Source organism: Monodelphis domestica, chromosome 3, assembly GCF_027887165.1.
Source record: "Monodelphis domestica isolate mMonDom1 chromosome 3, mMonDom1.pri, whole genome shotgun sequence".
Taxonomy (NCBI): domain Eukaryota; kingdom Metazoa; phylum Chordata; class Mammalia; order Didelphimorphia; family Didelphidae; genus Monodelphis; species Monodelphis domestica.
The window spans coordinates 44,596,852-44,614,359 of record NC_077229.1 but is presented as its reverse complement, the minus strand read 5'-3'; the positions used below and the strand labels follow the sequence as shown (position 1 = coordinate 44,614,359).

Below are 17,508 nucleotides of genomic sequence, written 5' to 3'. Positions count from 1 at the left end.
GTTGATTCAGTTGCCTCCAAAACCTGTTGCTGGCTTGCTGAGATGGGGCCTATCCTGAAGTGGTTAGCATTGGACTGCTTTCCACTTTTACCTCAGTGTAACAGACCCTTCTTGTTAACTTTCTAAGCTGTCTTGGGATGGAAAATTGTTTTCCCCTATCCTTTTTTGAGTTCTGCTGTCCTGGATTCATTTAGAGATATTATTTTATAGTTGTTTAGAGAGGAATTTGGGAATTCTTTGGTGAGCTGTTGCCTTTTTCCTGCCATCTTGACTCCACCTTTTCAAGAGTTCATGTCTTATAGAAAAAGCTATTTTATGGTAGAAAGACTTATTTTAAAAATATCTTTTAAATAAATATATTTATGATTAGAAAAAATACATTGTTACTAATTGAAAGAATTCAGTTAAAAAGCAAGAAAGACGTGCAAAACAAGAATTCCTGGTACATCCTCCTTATCTTTTCATAGCATTTCAACTATGTAAACTGAATTGATTTTACAATTTTCTCTATTCTGAGGTTGGAATGGCCTGGTTCCAGCATATGGTATTGTTCTCTTGTACTCACTGTTCAAGAAACCATAATAACCAGCCCTGGCTATTCTAATATAATATAGTTTTCAAATTTCTCTCTAGGATAATGGAATGGCTTAATCAAGTTCATTTCCTCCATTCTAGGTACATTGCTTTCCCTCGAAGATATTTGAATTTAAGATGCTTTATTTTTAGCATTTCTGTCAGTCCCATCTAACCCCTTTCTAAAAAGATTCCTAAAAAGGGATATCTGGTGTGAGTTTAAAGCTTTTATTCACTATTACTAATTAGAAAGATTCTTATATTCAGTGATATATTGATAATTTATGAAATTATGAGACAGGCAGGCATACCCAGTTATTTGGATACTTACTGGGAAAGACCACAGATTTGTGGCAGGAAATGGGATGGCATTTACACTTTAATTAAATACAGATATGGGAGTAAAAAGCCCAGAAAGGCAGGGACAAGTGGCAAAAAGTGGTACAGAGACAAATGGTGGCATGGAGACAGAGAATAGGCTGGTGAAGAAAGATAGCATGGGGAAAAAGGAGAGAGGCAGAAAATGTTACTCATGTAACCATGGATCAGAGTTGGAAGAATTCTGCAGCTTGGAGGTCTCATTTTTCTAGGGTTTTTTTTTTGGGGGGGGGGGGGAACAGACCTTTGCCACCTTGGGGTTAGTTCATTTACATATCCAAATCAGCTCAAAGTTGTTGGCAAAACCTCAAAGTTATTATCCCAAAGTTATCAGCATCTTTTTGATGCTCTGCTAGTCTGGAGCTGTGAAGGTCTGGAATTTATGTATCATAGAACTAGAACCTTGATAAGCACCATCTAGAGGTATATGACTAAGATTGAAATTTTAGCTAATATATAATACAGTTTGTAAATGATGCTCCTTTAATGTTTGGGATGGTTTGTATACACTTCTAGGTTCCTCTTTCCAATCTTACTTTTTGCTAGAGCTACTTAATAATGGCTGCTAAGAAGATTAAAACTGATCTGTATCATTTTCTTATTGATCCTATTTACAAGTAATTGCTTTTGTCTTGTGCTGTTTGTTCTATAACTAGAAAAGTCTTGGTTCTTTATTTCTGAACTTGGTTCTGAATTCAATTGTCTGTTTAGAATTCAGTGGGTCAAGTTTAGAAATCCAGTTCTGCTGCTAATCATTTCTTACTCTTTTCTTGCCTCATGGAATTCTTGCTGGTCTTGGAGAGCATTGAGAAAGAAAGGAAGTCAGGTCTGATAGCTTTAGCCACAAAGCTCCTTCAAGGATGTCTGCTTTGCTGTCCAAAAGTTTGGGCTACTATCTTTGCACCTGGACTCCAGCAATGAGCCCTTCTTTGTCTTATGGGAGAAGAAGGGAGGGAGGTGTCATTGCTAGCCTCAGTTACCAAACTTCCAACCAGTCATGTTCCTTGTGCCTCAGCTCTATAACGTCCCATTTTGTACTCAGTTCCATGATGTCATCTGCCCTATTTCTTTTTCTTTATTCTGTACTCTCCAAAATCCTGTAAAAAGTCTGTCTGTTCAGGGTCTTTGGCATAAATGGAGGCAAGCCACTGACCCATTTATTGACAAGTAGCAGGTCCCTTCTAATAAGTGTTATCTTGCTCAGAGATCTTCCTTAGTTCACTCTTTTGTTCAAATTCTACTGCAGCATTACCTATAAAATTTGCATACTGTACTGACTAGAACGGAGGAGAGTGATCAGGACCTACATAAGGTACAATCTGAACACAAATGAGAAGAATCTGGCTTGTCTTTATGATGACTTGAACAGGGACTATGCATTTAATGATACAGGAGTCTCCCTCCCTCTAGTCGCTAGATCTAGGCACTAGCTAACAGGCATTGCTTTGCTACAGTCTTATGGGTGCTTTTAGACATGTGAGAGGTACTTTTATGCATAAAGAAAACTTAATAAGTGTTGTCTTTTTTTTTTTAAGACCTCACCTTCTGTATTGGAATCAATACTGTGTATTGTTTGCAAGGCAGAAGAGTGGTAAGGGCTAGGCGATGGGGGTTAAGTGACTTGCCCAGGGTCACACAGCTGGGAAATGTCTGAGGCCAGATTTGAACCCAGGACCTCCCATCTCTGGGCCTGGCTCTCAATCCACTGAGCTACCCAGCTGCCCCCAATAAGTGTTGTCTTGCTTATGTTATAGAATCAAACAGTCTTTAACATTGAACTATATATGTCACATGAAAATAGAATATAGGCTTAAATCAAACTAACAGAATATTGCAAACAGAACAAACAAACAGAAATTGCAAAATTATGATTTGTAGCTGTGGGAATTCTTAGTCATAGATGTATATTTTTGTGAAGCATGTTGAATAATCCATTTATAATACTTTGTAGATTAATATAATTGTCCAGTCCATATTTATGAGATCTCTAAATAAAACATTGAGTCAACTTGCCCTCAGTGATCTTCCTTTGGAGCCCACTTTCACCAAGGTTGGTGGTCGGGAAGTCTGCACTAATATTGTTCTTAAGGTAGGTGCCTAATTTCATTTTTTTTTTTGGTGAAGCTTTATTCAAGGCAGAATCAAGCCACATGCCTTGGGGCAGTCATCTAAAATTTCCTCCCAAAGTTTTTTTTTTTTAGCAGTTCCTCATTTTTATTTTTCTTCTTCTTGGCATCTAGAAGTTGATTAGCTAATGAAGATAGATAAATTTAATTAATTAGATCACATCTTGAAGTACAAAGGAATAAAGAGTGACAGTGATAATTCCCACCCAAACAGTGCATATATCAATTGTTAACAGAAAACAGGGGCATTTCCTTTGTGTAACTTTGACAACGTGTAATGAATATTGGCCATTGGGTTTCACCTGGGTTTTGTTGCCCCTCTATGTTGACTTTATTTACATTGCATTTGTCATTTTGTATATCATCCATTGGGTTCTACCTTCTTTACACTGGGTCATTTTGTAAAGGCTTCATATTTACAATAACAAACCCTTAGCTTCTGTCTTAGAATCAATACTAATTATCTCTTCCATGGCAGAAGAATGTTACGGGTTAGGCAGCTGGGGTTAAGTGACCTGCCCTGGGTAACGTACCAGGATCTCCCTTCTCCAGGTTTGGCTCTGTCTACTGAGCCACCTAGCTGCCTCCTTCATATTTATTATTGCATTACCTTTCAATGCTGTGAACGTACACAACTATGCCCTAAACATGTCCCATTTTGTTTCCAGCTTTTAAAATGCTAGATTTGAATGGCAAATTTTAGAATGTGAATGATGAGATTAATTCTGTTCTGCAAATGCCAGTGAGTAGACACAGTACTGATTTGGTACTAGTATTTATCCTTGTTTATCATGTGAGTGGCATCCCTGTATCAGCAGTCATTTCATGACCCACTTGAGATGGGAGTGTAGAAATAGATTTCCAAGAAGTGTAGGGACAGAGAAGGATTTGTTCATTCTTTTTTCTTTTGGATTTTTCAATATGCTAAGTATAATTGCTAAATTGAAAGACTTGGGTACTTCCCCTAGGTCACACAAGTTAGCTGGGTGCCTTTGGGCAGGTTTTTGCCCCTCTTGGGCCTCACTTTCCCCATCTATGAAATGAGAGGATTAAAGTTTCAAAGTTCTATTAATATAGTTTTTGATTCTAAAAGTAAAGTCATGAAAGGGGCCCTATGCTGTGTGTGGTTTATTTTCAGGCAAAGTACAGTATCATCTACACAGCGGCTGGTGAAATCACAGGAGCCAATCTCCATCTCCATCTTGGAGTAGTCAGTAGCACAATGCTTCCAATCCAACAACAATTTCAAGTTAGTTTTATTCAGGTAATTTTTGTTATTTTTACCTAGATGTGTGCTAAGTGATTAAAATCATCATATTTTAAGAATTAAGATTATAAGTGCTCATGATAACATGTTTTGTGCTGAGTACTGGAGTCTTTTGTGGTAGAACTTTATGGTAGAATTGTGCTCATTTCTTTTTCTTTTCTTTTGTGAGCAAACATACACTATGAGCTTGTAATTTTACAGCAAGATGTGTGCTTGCATTTACAAACTATATTTATAGTTGTATGTGGGGGAGGAAATCTTATTGGTTGATATTCTAGACTTTATTAGAGCTTTTGATTTTTTCTGCCTTTTTATGAGTAAAAATAAGAATTTTTCTTGGTCATATTTTGTCTTACAGGAAAATGCTAAGCCATTCTTACATCTCAGTGGAAATCCGGGTTATATTGCAGGGCTACCATTATTGGCTGGATTTTATAAGGAATATCCTTTTTGGTGGTTTACTAGGAATCAATTTTCCTAATATTTGGAGATTTTGTTGTTTCTCTTCTGTATCTTTTTCAGTCTATTTAGGGAAATGGGGTCATTTGTTCTCAACTAGGATTTAACTGAACTAATTCTGCCTTAGTTACTGATCTGGCAACAAATAAGGTGCATCTTTTGGAGGTTGGAGTGAAGTAATATATATGTGGAAAATGTTTTAGTAAACAGATAATTATAACTCGAGGTAAAAATGTTTGTAGACACCGGAGACTATGGTGGCCGATAATGTGATGGTTGTGGAACTTGTAGAAACTGGAAGGACCATGGGACAAGGGTCACCTGAACAGGACTCTTTGTCTGACATGTTAGGTACACAGCTTGTTCTCGTCTCCTAATACCTGTTAGCTTTCATGAGTTTTTGTAGGTGCTATTTATTTCATTAAATCTTGGGGTACTAATGTGCTTAAGAGATTTAGGAACTGGTTTAGGGATGATGGAGATCTGCATTTAACACTGAGTGAACTATTTGATCTTTTCCCCATGCCTTGAAGAAAGTATTAAAACATTTGTGTCCATCTGGGGAACCTGAGGCACAGAAGAGTGGCTTTGTCTTTCCTGAAAGGTAGTATAAGAGACAATGCAGAGTGGAGGGAACACTTCCATTATTTCTACCCAGGACTAGAATGGCGGCATGCTGGTATAGAAATCATCAGATTTGAAGTCAGAAGTCCCAAGTTCAAGTCTCAGCTCTGCTACTTATTAATTTTATTTTCTTTATTGTCTTTTGGTTTTGTATTTCCTATATTTCTCAATATAGTTCTCTCCTTCCTACTGCTTTCTTATCCTAGCTCCAAATTGCTTTCCAGAATGACTGGACCAATTCACAGCTTAGCCAATAGTGCCTTAGTGTGTTTGAAGGGCAAATGTCTTCATCTCTTCTTAGCCTTAGTTTCCACTTCTGTTAAATATGGATAATAATTCTTGCACTGTTTAACAAATAAGATTTTGTGACCGTGTAACTGCATAACACTCTAAAGCTGTGAACTCTTGTTACAATATATCCTTATCATTGAGTATATTTTCTCTTAACTCTCTGAACTTTAGGTGTTATTCAAAGTAGTAACAGATATAGACAATTTACTATCCTTCAGAACACCGCTGGGCAGGACTGCTTAGCAGCAGAAGGAATTCGAACACCAATACTATTTGGTTACAATATGATCTCTGGCTGCTCACTCACGTAAGGGGACAATCTTCCATTTAACAATTAAGTTTCTGATGATTAGTTAATAATATTATTCTGGGCACCATCCTAAAAGAAATCCCCAAGTTCCCCCAAAATCAAACCCATTATCTCTGAACACAAATTGTTGCTATCAAATCCATAATGTAGATTCTGGTTTCATCCCTCTGTCTAGTGGACCCTAAAGATCTTATCCATCAAAAATCTGAGCCTGTCCAGGACAGGGTCACACCACCCTATGGGTGAAGATCCATCATCCATTCTCTGTGTCTGGCCCCCAACCATGCATCTTGTTATCTGCCTTACTAACACTTAGTCCCTCACCCCCCATCCCCATCCCTTCCCATCTCCTGGTCTTTCTCTGGGAAATAGTAAAAGAATCAGTACCTCCATGGCTACAGGAAATAATGTGATAATCGCTCACATTGATTAAGCACTGAATGCCAAGTGTTGTGCCAATCACTGGGGAAAAAGACAGAGATGAAACATTCAAGCAGCTTACATTCTACTGGAGACAACAGGCTGTAAGTGTATACAGAGTATACACAAAGTACAACCAGTTGTGGGGAAGTAAATGTTTCATGCAGAAAAGGGTGCTTTGGCAGAGCATTAAAGGAAACAGGAAGAAGTGCAGAAGAGAAAAATGTGCATTCCAGGCTTGGGGGATAAAGGTATTGCCACTGGGATATGGGCTGCCCCATGGGATAAATGGCAAATTGACCAGTTTGGCTAGAGTGTAGTACAGGTGATGGGAAATGAGAAATGTTAACATTTGAAAGGCAGGTTATGGTTCAGTTGTGAAGGACTTTAAATGCCTAGCAGAGGAGTTTGGAGCTGGGAGGCACTAGGTTTGCTGATTAGATCTGCGCTTTATGAAAATCATTTTGGTAACAGCATGGAGAAGAGATTGGATTGGGAAGAGCCTTGAGGCAGAGATAGCAATGAGTAGATAACTGAAACAGGCCAGGTGAGAAGGGGTGGGGTGAATGAGGTTGGAGTTCTACGAGGACAGGATGTGGGGATCCTTACAAGAAATGTCACACAGGTAGAAATGATCGAGTTTGGGATATCTGATATGTAGAATGAGAGAAGGAAGATTATTCTCAGGTTGTGAAGTTGATGACTGGAAGAGTGGTGGGTTCAATGGAAGTCAGAAACTGGGAAAATTCAGAAGAGGGGTGGGTCTGGGGAGAAAGTGAATGAATTCGGTTTTGGAAAGCTTGAATTTGAGATGTCTTTAGGAAAGCCTGTTCCAAATGTCCAATAGGCAGTTGGTGATATAGGCCTGGATTTCTGGGGAGAGACTAGAGATGGCTCTAAAAGCTTTCTTCAGAGATAGTAATAATTAAAATCAAGAGAGTGAATGAAAGGTCTCTAAGAAAGAAGAAAGAGAAAAAGGAAGGAGGACCTTGTCTCAGGGTACACACACACAGTAGGAGGCATAGCATGGACGTTGATCCAGCAAAGGGACCTGAGAAAGAATGGTTTATAGGAAAACCCAGAGAGAATAGCATCTTGAAAACCAGGGAAGAGGAGAGCATCCAGGAACAAAGGTGAGGAGCAGTGCTTAATGCTACATAGAGGTCTGGAAGAACAAGAATTGAGAAAATGCCATCAGCTATGGTCATGAAAAGGCCCTCAATAACTCTGGAGAGAGCGATACCAGTTAAGTTATGAGATTGGAAGACAGGTTGCAGAGGATCAAAGAGTGATTGAGAGGAATCAGTAAGATTAGACAGCTTTTTCATGGAGTTTGGTTGTGACCTGGAGGAGAGATTCAGGATGTTTTTTAGAATATTATTTTCTTGAGGGTAAGGTAGGGATTGTTTTATGGATTTCGTTTTATTCTCAATGCACTTAGTGTTTATGTAATGTTTGTTGATGGATACTCTAAAATCCCTGTGATTCTCTAGACTAAAACTCCTCTTCCCTGGATACCATTTCCTATATGCATTTTGTCTCCTCCTTTTAGAATGTAATTTCCTTGAGAGAAGGGTCACTTTTGTATTATTAGTCTCAGAGCCTGGCACATAGCTGGTATTTAATAAATTATTTTTCATATATTCATTGAAGTGTCTTAGATGAATTGATAAAATTTTAGGGAAAATACAGCAACTGTTTGTAATTCACTAATTAAAAAATGGGAAAATTTGTATATCCCACATTTGAGAAAATTGAAGTGAATTCACAGAAAATCTTTTCCCTGCCCTCAATTTTTTTCTGTTTTTTCCCCCCTGAATTTCAAATGATTCAGCACCCCAAAGAGAACAAATTGGCCTTGGCTGCTCCAGACATCTCTCTGAAGTCAAATGCTTAGAGCTTAAATTTTACACTGAGAAGCAAAGTTAGTGACTTTCATCCACTGGTTCTCCTTTTCAGAGGGAGAGAGAGAGGCAGAAGAGCAAGAGGCTGTCAACATGCTTTTTTAAGTAATTGTCATCTGGTTGATGTTTTGTTTTTCTTTCTGAAAGCTTGACGACAAATACCAAATGCCAACAACTTGTGGAAAAGATGACACATTTACTGAAGGGACAAAACTTCCCAGAGTTTGTATTCTCTTTTGGAAATTCTCTGGCCCAGAATAGTGGAGAATGGGTGCCTGTCCAGTTCACCACTGAGATTCTAAAAAAAAAGGTAAAGATAGTTGGTAGATCTTGGAGGTACTTTTGATTTGTTTGTTTGTTTGTTTGCCTTAATATGTCAGGCAGGTGCTGAATACTTGCCTTTCCTGGAGAGAAAAGATTTTGGATGAAGCTCCAGAAAAACAGAAACACTGATATATTTAAACAATTGTCCCACTGTTACTCTCCCTTGCTGGAAATCCATGAGAGGATGGAAAAGATTTTGGGAGAGACAGTGAGTGTGGTATACTGAAAGGTATACCGAAGTGGGAATTGGGAAACTTGATTTGGTTTCTAGTCCTGGCCCTGCCTCCTACCTATGATCTTTAAAAAAAGCAAAATAAAAAACACTTATACCTTCTTAGAATTGATACCAAGTATCTGTTCCAAGGCAGAAGAGCAATAAGGGCTAGGCAATTGGGGTAAAGTGACTTGCCCAGGGTCACACAACTAGGAAGTATCTGAGGTCAGATTTGAAATCAGATTGTTCCATCTCTATGTCTGGCTCTCTATCCACTGAGCTATCTAGCTGTCCCTTCCTAAGTATGATATTAATCAAGTACTTCTTTTCTGACAGTAGAAGTTGGATTAAGCTTTGGAGACTTCTTTCTTCTAGCTCTGATTTTTATAATATGTAGACTGTTTCAAAGGGACCCAGAGGTCTATATGGTCAGCAAAACAAACATCACAGGGTCACAGGATTTAGAATTGGACTTGAAATTGTTTCTTCCATTTTATGAATGAGGAAAGTGAGGTTGAGTAAATTTAAGCATTACTTGCTCCAAGTCATGCTCAAAACAAGTGGTCTTCCTTATCCCTCACTTTTAGCAGTCTGGGACAGTGGGAGCCCTTAATACTTGCCTGTTGACTGACTGAATCCAGGAGTCTTCTAGTTCTAAAATCCAATGTTCTACCCACTATATGTCATGCCATCAGTAAACAATTGTAGAACATCTTTATAGATGCAGTCCACACTGAGCACTTCTTATCCAGAACTCCCAGTGAGCTTAATGGGATTGAGTCCATGTGATTCTTCTCCTGCCCACTTTTTCCCTTTGTCTAAGCTGTAGAGAATGTGAGTGGGCTTCTGTCACTGGAGACAAGTCGTCTATCTCTGCCTAAGAGGCCAGTCTTGCCAGCACCACTTCTCTTGGGAGATTGTCTTGGACAGCTTAGTCTATTTATAGCACAATAGCATTTGCCAGCTCAGATTGGAGTGCTCAGCATCCCTTTTGGAGATGATTTTCTCTTGCCATCCTTCCAAGAAACACTTCATCCTGACTTGTCTTTGCTGTTTAGGTCAGTTGGGCAAATAAAAAACAGAGGAAGTACACATAGTTTTTCCTTCCGCTAAAAGAGAACTGTAGGCTGAGTAGAGAAGTTGAGAGGCCTGGGCCACAGTTTTCCATGTCTGGTTGCCTCTTTGCTAGTTTCTGATGATCTCACAAACTTGGAACTTTGCTGCTTTTCTTTTAAGAAGCACAGAACAGAGAACCCTGAATCGAGGCTAGTGGAGGTGGTCCTCTTGTTAGTTTATCAGTGTGCTAAGCTCCTTTGGCAGCAAGTTCAACCCAAAGAGAGCCCCAGACCCCAGGGATCTCCAGGCTCCTGCTGCTGGGCAGAGCTCTGGGATTTCTGAGGCCTTGGAGAGGCATTGAAGGCAGGGGCTGAAATATAGCTCCTTTCTCTGCTCTTTTCTCTATCCCTTTTCACCCATCTCTAAGAGGAGATCTTGAAGATGGTGGTGACAGTTTTTTCCTGAATTCCCTCGTATAACTGTTACCATCTTTGCAAGGGAAAGAGGTGCCTACACTACTTATACACATTCCCTGGATAAATGGAGATAAGTGATCCAGAAGCACGTTGGAAAATGTCAAGGGTACTACTAGTATCACGTGACATCATTCTATGCAGCAGTCTGCCTCTCTACCTATTCTACTAATGTTGCCTTTGTCAGCTCTTTCTGAGATTATTTTCCCGCCAGAGAGGATTTTTCCATTTTAAAGAGATGCTAAACTGTAGGACAACTAAGTGAGTTCCTCTAAGTTGCAAAGAGAGGCCAAATGTTGATTGTTTATTTAGAATCTAAAGGGTATCTATAAATGAGTACCCTTACTGTTAAGATATTTTGGGTACCTGGAGTTCTTTAAAGTAGAAATGCTGCCTTCTAGACTGTCATCTCTCAGCATCTAGAAATTGCTTACTCTGTTGCTCAGAACAGTATCTAGATGACACAATTGATGTAAAAAACAAAAAGTGAAACTGCAGTTTAGATTTTGTTGGGTGTGGGAAAATGGTTCCAAGGAATAATGGAAGATTGGCCTTTTACTCTTCCAGGATCTTTGTGTGATTCCAGTGGCCTTGGATATAAAAGTGAGTTGGACAAAGTTTGGTTCCTTAGTAAACCCACAAGCCAAGATAATCAGTGTTACAGCCAAAATGACTTCATCTTCTATTCCCCAGGTATGACTAATCTTTGTTTAAAGAGGGTTAGAGGACACAATTCCAGAACATGGACATCACAGGGGGATATTTGCCCAGATATGAAAATGATTCCTATGTGTTTATTCCTGCTTGAGCATTCAAAAACAGTTATTTTTTAAAACCTTCTTTCTTGGCGGGGAGGGGAGCAATCTTCATTAGTAATGTTTTTTTTTCACATGGACAACATATATGACTCTTAAAAAGAAGTTTTTGTTTTTTGAACATTCAGGTAGGCATTCAAACACACCTAATGTTTGAGTCATTGAAACTCTGAGAAAGAAATTTTTCCCTTTCAACTTGTATCCTCAGAATGCTTTTTTGGTTTATTAACCTATCAGAGGTATTATTTTAATAGTTCTACTGAGGCAATAAAAATTATATTTCTTATCCAGATTTACATTGTGAGCCAATGAATGAGTTGAGAACAAAATGAAAGTGTCCCAGTCTCTGTTACCCTGATAACTAACCAATAGGATATCTGTGACTTGTAACTCTTACTTTTTTATTACAGTCTTACTCAAGAAATAAAGTTGTGACTCATGTAACTACTGTGGTTAGATTTGTTGACGTGTCTGCACCTGCAAAAGCAGGTTATAGAGCTCAGCCAACCATTGATGCCCGCCTGCCCTCCAATTTCTTCTTTCCATTTGTTTGACGTAAGTAGATACTAAAATAAGAAAATCCCGATGCTCGTGCCAAGTATTTTAGCCCTGAGAATTGAGTGAATGTTGGGCCAATGATTACCCCCCATGACTTGGAGACCCATACTATTCCTAGACGTCCTTCTGCCTTGGCCTCTTCTAGAATATTTTTACTTGCTGCTCCCCGAGCATTCCTTTATTTTGGCAAGTGTGGAGGTCCAAAAAGCTTGCAAGATTTATTTTCTCTTTTCCCCTCCTCCCCTTCCTTGCCCTCCCCACCAAGGGATCTCCTTTAGGCGGTTTGGTATATGACAGAGAGGAGGCCTTTGAGGCAGGAAGGCCTGCACTCAGGCCCTGGGCTCAGACACATCCCAGCTCTCTGACCATGACCAATGACATCATCTCTCAGAAGCCCAAGACCAACAGTAGGTGGCAGAGTGAGGACTGACTTAGCATGAGTTCCCCTCACCAGTGAAATCACAGGTTTGCTTCAGACTCCCCAAATAGTCCTGGAACGACACCAATGAAGCACGCAGGAGGGAGACTTGGCTCTGCCTTGGCCAGGAACCCTCTGGTAGGAATGTTTACAGGCCAGAACAAGAATGTCTAAGTGACACTGGTCAGGCCATGGCAAACGGGTGGTCAGAGGCCCAGGCAGAAGAAGCCTGGGAGAGGTTGGAGAGAGGCACAGATCTGATCACTGCCCTCAAATGTCCAAGGGATTGTTCTGTAGGAGGAGATTCAAGTTTGGCTTCAGAGGGTCAAATGAGGATGGATGGGTGGAAGTTATAGAGGTAGATCTTGGTTCAATACCAAGTTAACTTCCCAAACAATCAAGTGTCCACAAATGTGTTGTCTTGGAAAGTTGTCAGCTCCCCCCTTAGTGGAGGCATTAAAAACAAAGCTTGGTTGACCAGCTGTCCAAGATGCTGGGCCACATGACCTCTGAGTTTCTGCCACCCTTATTTGGGCCTGCCCATCCCTCCAGCATTTACCTTCATATTCAAACAAAGCAGAAGGAGGAAGTAAGTCACTCAGTATAGTAAAGCAACAGATTTAGGACAAACCTTTTGGTAGGTTTGTCATAAACAGAGGCAAGCTGGCAGTACACTGGGTAGTGTGCTGGCTGAGGAAGACTTTAAACTGTGGCCTCGTGGGTGACCTTGGCCAAGTCATTTAACCTTTTACCTCAGTTTCCTCAGCCATAAAAGAAAAATAACAATATAAAATAAGAATAACAAGACTTCCCGGGGCTGTTATGAGGATCAGATGAGAGAATATTTTTAAAGTGCTTAGCACAGGGCTTGCCATTTAAATGTGTATTTCTTTTATTCCCTAGGAAATCCAACCACTTAATTCATCCCACTGCTTCCATATTAAAATTATTTTAAAAGCAATAGCTATTCAAATTAGGCTCTCTTTCCTTTTCATTCCACATGCAAACGAGTGCAAAAATAGTAAAATATTATACAAAAATGTTAGAAGTAGAATACAAAGGCTAAAGAAAAGCAACTTCTTCAAATATTCCATTAATTGCAGTGTAGTCTTGTGTCTAATTGCTATGTGCCATCTCAAGCCAAGCTCAGGAACACTCCTGGGCTGCTATGGAATGGAGGTGGATTATTAGAATTCATCACTATTGTAACAAGAGCTTCTAGAGGGAGGGCTCGAGCAAGCCAGGCAGCTTCTCACATACATTAATTGTGTGGTAGTTTCAGAAAATGTCAGATGGAGGCATAAATAAATACAATGAGATGCAGTCTGCCTTTTGCAGCTGGTTGCTATAGAGGGGTTTTGGGCAACGTTCATGGAAAGGCCCAAATTATAGGGGTTCACTTGTAAGCAGCAGGACACACTTGCTCATGAATAAAACAGCCTTCCTACAATGGCCTGGAGCCTAAGATAATTTTTTTATTGCTTTTGTCTTTTAGAATGTCCATAGCTAAGGAATGTAATACTGAAATATGTGGAAAACAATTTTGAAAGTGTACATTTGGCAAAATTAAATTTTATACAAACTCGTCCAGCTAGAGCAATCATTTTCAAGCAAGGTTAGAGTTGGGAAGAGGAGAAAACATAGCTTATGAAACATTGGGGACAAAGAGAACTCTCATCACGTTAAGGAAAAAAGATCGCTCGAAGGCGGAACTATGTAACATCTGGATATCATCAGACCTGAGAATGAGTAAAATGAAGGCTTCAGATCATTTCCAGAAATTACCCTGGAGACCCCCAGGGTATTTCACAGACGTGTGCACAAGGCCAGTCCATCAAGCAACACATTTCTTCTCCATGGTGCTAAGCAAATATTGCCTGGTCCAGCTACTCGAGAAGTCCATGATCTCTTAAGAGTTTGTTAAGTCTTTCAATTTCTTGCTCCTGTTTCAAAAACAAAGATCGACTTTATATTCTGGACATCCCTGATGCTCCTAAGCCTAGTTACTGTTGAGGCCCTCAGTCATCTTACTTGAGACTCCCATTCATTCATCTTACCTTCTCAGTGCAGCTGAATTCAAGATGCTGAATTTTAGTGGCCAGTTGATGATTAATCAGTTTCAGCCTCGAGAGCTGTCGTTCAGAACGTGTCTTGACTGAAATAATTATGCCTAAAAATAATTCAGAGGGCCAGATGGTGACTTTGGGCATTAACAGAATGCATCCTTTATGCTTGATTTCTGATTTACAAAGTACTTTGCTTACAACATCTCATCAGCCCTGTGAGATAGATAGGGCAGGGGTGAGGTGCCACATTTACAAAATGGACGACTGATTGTGAGAATCCAAGACACTTGCCTGTTGTGATCCTGGGCACAGCTAGTGGAGCCAAGACAGAAACCCAGGTGGACTGAAGCCTAGCACTGTTTTTGCAACCTCATCACAATTCCGCCATCCACACAGGCTAACACACAATGTAGTTTTTTGGGAGTTTAGTTTTCTCAAGTCTACTTACAGGAACTGAAACTCGGAGTGTCCAACTTATAGTTTTGACACCTGTTTCATTCAACTTGAGCTGACCGGACAAAGCTTTTTCAAGAATATGCTTTGTGTCTAGTGTGAATTCATCCCCTTCTTCTTGTAGGGTTTGAGAGGTTGCTAAAATTATATCACTAGCGGATCAGGCAAGCAAGGCCTATGAACACAGCTTGGTGTTTGATTAACTCAAGAATGTAAACTACTTGGGGAAGAGGACTCTCTGTTCCCCAACTACTGCTGGGATATCTGGAGAGCTGTTTGGCAGAAAATAAATTTTTTTATCCAAACAACTTACACTGTGTGCCACAGTAAACTCCAAATGAACAAGCGACTTAAACATAAAAACATAGATTGTAACAGAAGTTTAGAGAACAGAACAGAGGAGGTACCTCTCACAACTCTGTTTACTGGGAGAATCCAAGACCCAGCAAGGAATGGACAGTCAAAGTAGACAGTTTTGTTTGGGTAAAATTTTAGAAGGTCTTGCACAAATTCCATCTATCTATGCAATTTTGGATAAGAAAAAGTGTTATTCAGGGGAAGATCTCTGTCAAAAGGCCATATCCAAGATATACAGGATACAAATATACGATTCAATATATTTCACAATAGATGATGGTCAAAGGATATGACCAAGAAGTTCTCAAAAGAATAAAAGTAAACTAACAACAACCATGTGGGGAAAATGTGTTCAATCATTAATTGGAGAAATATAAATTAAAGTAATTGAGGCATTGCCTCATGTATCAAACTGACAAAGTTGTTGGAGGGGCTGTGGGAAGACAGGCACAAATAACACACTGTTAATGGTTCTGAATTGGGACTCATTTGGAAGATGCAAAGTTACATATTAAATACTTGACCCAAATCCAGGGCAGATATTTTTAAGGAGATCAGAAAGAAAGGTCCCCCAACAACAAAGTATCTACGTGGTCTAGTGGATAGTGTGTAGGACTTGGAGGCAGGATAGACCCGAGTTCAAATGCTGTCTCAGCCACTTCCTAGCTGTGTGACCTTGGGGCAAGTTACCTAGCACCACTCAGCCTGAAAAAGAAAAAAAAAACACTCCTAATTTCAAGTTGCAAAAAGCCATTGGAGGAAGCCATGCAACTGTGCTGACTGGGTACTCTGCAAGTTATCCGATTTCAGCTGGGGTCTCACTTGGCACTGACCAATTCTTTTACTTTTCGCAGTTGGCTTCTATGATTTTCCCCATAACATGTCTTCCCCAAACTACTGAAGCAGACTTTTCTTCCCCTTCCTCTCAGTAGGCCTTATCTCATGCTTCACTGAAAAAACTGAAGTTGTCACGAGCTGCTTCTCTAATAATGCTTCAAATCACCTCCACATCATTCGCCCCATTCCCCTCCTTTGCTCCAGTCTGAGTGATCAAGGTGATTCTTGTAATACCAATACCTCCACTTGTGCCCTTGACTACAACCCCTCCGATCTCTAGGGCCTCGCCTCTTCTGTCATTCTCTCTCACAGTTTTTTTTAAACCCTTACTTCTGACTTAGAATCAATATTGTGTATTGGTTCCAAGACAGGAGAATGGTAAGGGCTAAACAATGGGGCTTAAGTGATTTGTCCAGCTATAGCTGGGAAGTATCTAAGGTCAAATTTGAACCCAGGACCTCCTGTCTCTAGGCCTGACTCAATTTACTGAGCCACTTAGCTTCCCCCTCCTCTGAAATTTCCTATCTTTTATATATCAATTCCATCTCTCCTGACTATAAACATGCTGTTATAGACATCTTCCTATCCTTAAAAAATCTTTACATGACTCCACTGTCCTCTCAAACTATGATACTGTGTCTCTCCCTGTTTCATAGCCAAACTCTTAGAAAAAGCATAAGGCTTCTATTTTTTTTCTCCTCCATTTCTTACTTACCCTCTTGTAGTTTGGCTTCATTCATTACCATTTACCCAAAACTGCTCTCTAAGGTCATCAGTTATCAGTTATGCTAAATCAAATGATCTTTTCTGGTCTTCATTCTCGTTAACTTCTCAAAGACAAGTGTCAAAGAATTTAATTTTTTTTTAAGAACAAAAATCTATTTTCGTTCCTTACCACCCCTCTGCTTATGGGAATGCCAGGGTAAACAAACAAAACTATTGTGAGAAACAGGCATGCATACTAATCAAACTGCCCCCAAATTATTTTATAGAATTGGAAAGAATTCATCAGGAAGAATAAAAAGTCAAGAATATAAAGGGAATCAGTGAAAAAAATGTGAAGGAAGGTGGCCTTGCAATACCAGGTCTTAGAATGTATTACAAAGCAGTGGTCATCAAAACAATCTGGTATTGGCCAAGAAATAGAGCGGTGGATCAGTGGAATAGATTAGGTATACAATACCTAGTAATAAATGACAACAATAATTTAATGTTTGATATAAGATCTAAAATTATGGGACAAGAACTCATTATTTGAGGAAAACTATTGGGAAAACTGGAAAATGGTTAAGGCCCAGACTGGGGATAGACCAACATCTCACTATCTATATCTATATCTATATCTATATCTATATCTATATCTATATCTATATCTATATCTATATCTATATCTATATCTATATCTATATATACATCTATATATATCTATATCTATATATCTATATCTATATCTATCTATATCTATATATATATATCAAGATGAGGTTAATGTGGACCTGATTTACACATAAAGGATGATACATACAAATTAAGGGAGCATGGGATAGTTTACCCATCAGATCTATGGATGAGGGAAGAATTTGTG

At 39.4% G+C, this 17,508-nt stretch overlaps 2 protein-coding genes across 7 annotated transcripts in view; one reads left to right on the top strand and one right to left on the bottom strand.

The window, feature by feature from the left end:
- The window catches only part of TCTN1 (tectonic family member 1), a 31,921-nt gene extending 16,502 nt beyond the window's left edge, over positions 1 to 15,419 (top strand). Inside the window, exons 8-15 of one of the 2 annotated variants that reach the window (XM_007489841.2) lie at positions 2,903 to 3,040; positions 4,216 to 4,341; positions 4,703 to 4,785; positions 5,885 to 6,025; positions 8,500 to 8,662; positions 10,987 to 11,112; positions 11,645 to 11,789; positions 13,706 to 15,419. In XM_007489841.2, coding sequence (XP_007489903.2) covers positions 2,903 to 3,040; positions 4,216 to 4,341; positions 4,703 to 4,785; positions 5,885 to 6,025; positions 8,500 to 8,662; positions 10,987 to 11,112; positions 11,645 to 11,788 — 921 coding nt within the window. In that variant the 3' untranslated portion in view covers position 11,789; positions 13,706 to 15,419. Of the gene's footprint in view, positions 1 to 2,902; positions 3,041 to 4,215; positions 4,342 to 4,702; positions 4,786 to 5,884; positions 6,026 to 8,499; positions 8,663 to 10,986; positions 11,113 to 11,644; positions 11,790 to 13,113 lie in introns of both variants that reach the window. The other variant, XM_007489840.2, reaches the window with a different exon arrangement.
- The window catches only part of HVCN1 (hydrogen voltage gated channel 1), a 52,039-nt gene continuing 48,196 nt past the window's right edge, over positions 13,666 to 17,508 (bottom strand). For all 5 annotated transcript variants that reach the window (XM_007489845.3, XM_056821765.1, XM_056821764.1 and 2 more), the window contains 2 exons: positions 14,268 to 14,380; positions 13,666 to 14,153 (listed from right to left, as the gene is read on the bottom strand). In XM_007489845.3, the coding sequence (XP_007489907.1) occupies positions 14,097 to 14,153; positions 14,268 to 14,380 (170 nt within the window). In that variant the 3' untranslated portion in view covers positions 13,666 to 14,096. The remainder of the gene's footprint in view (positions 14,154 to 14,267; positions 14,381 to 17,508) is intronic.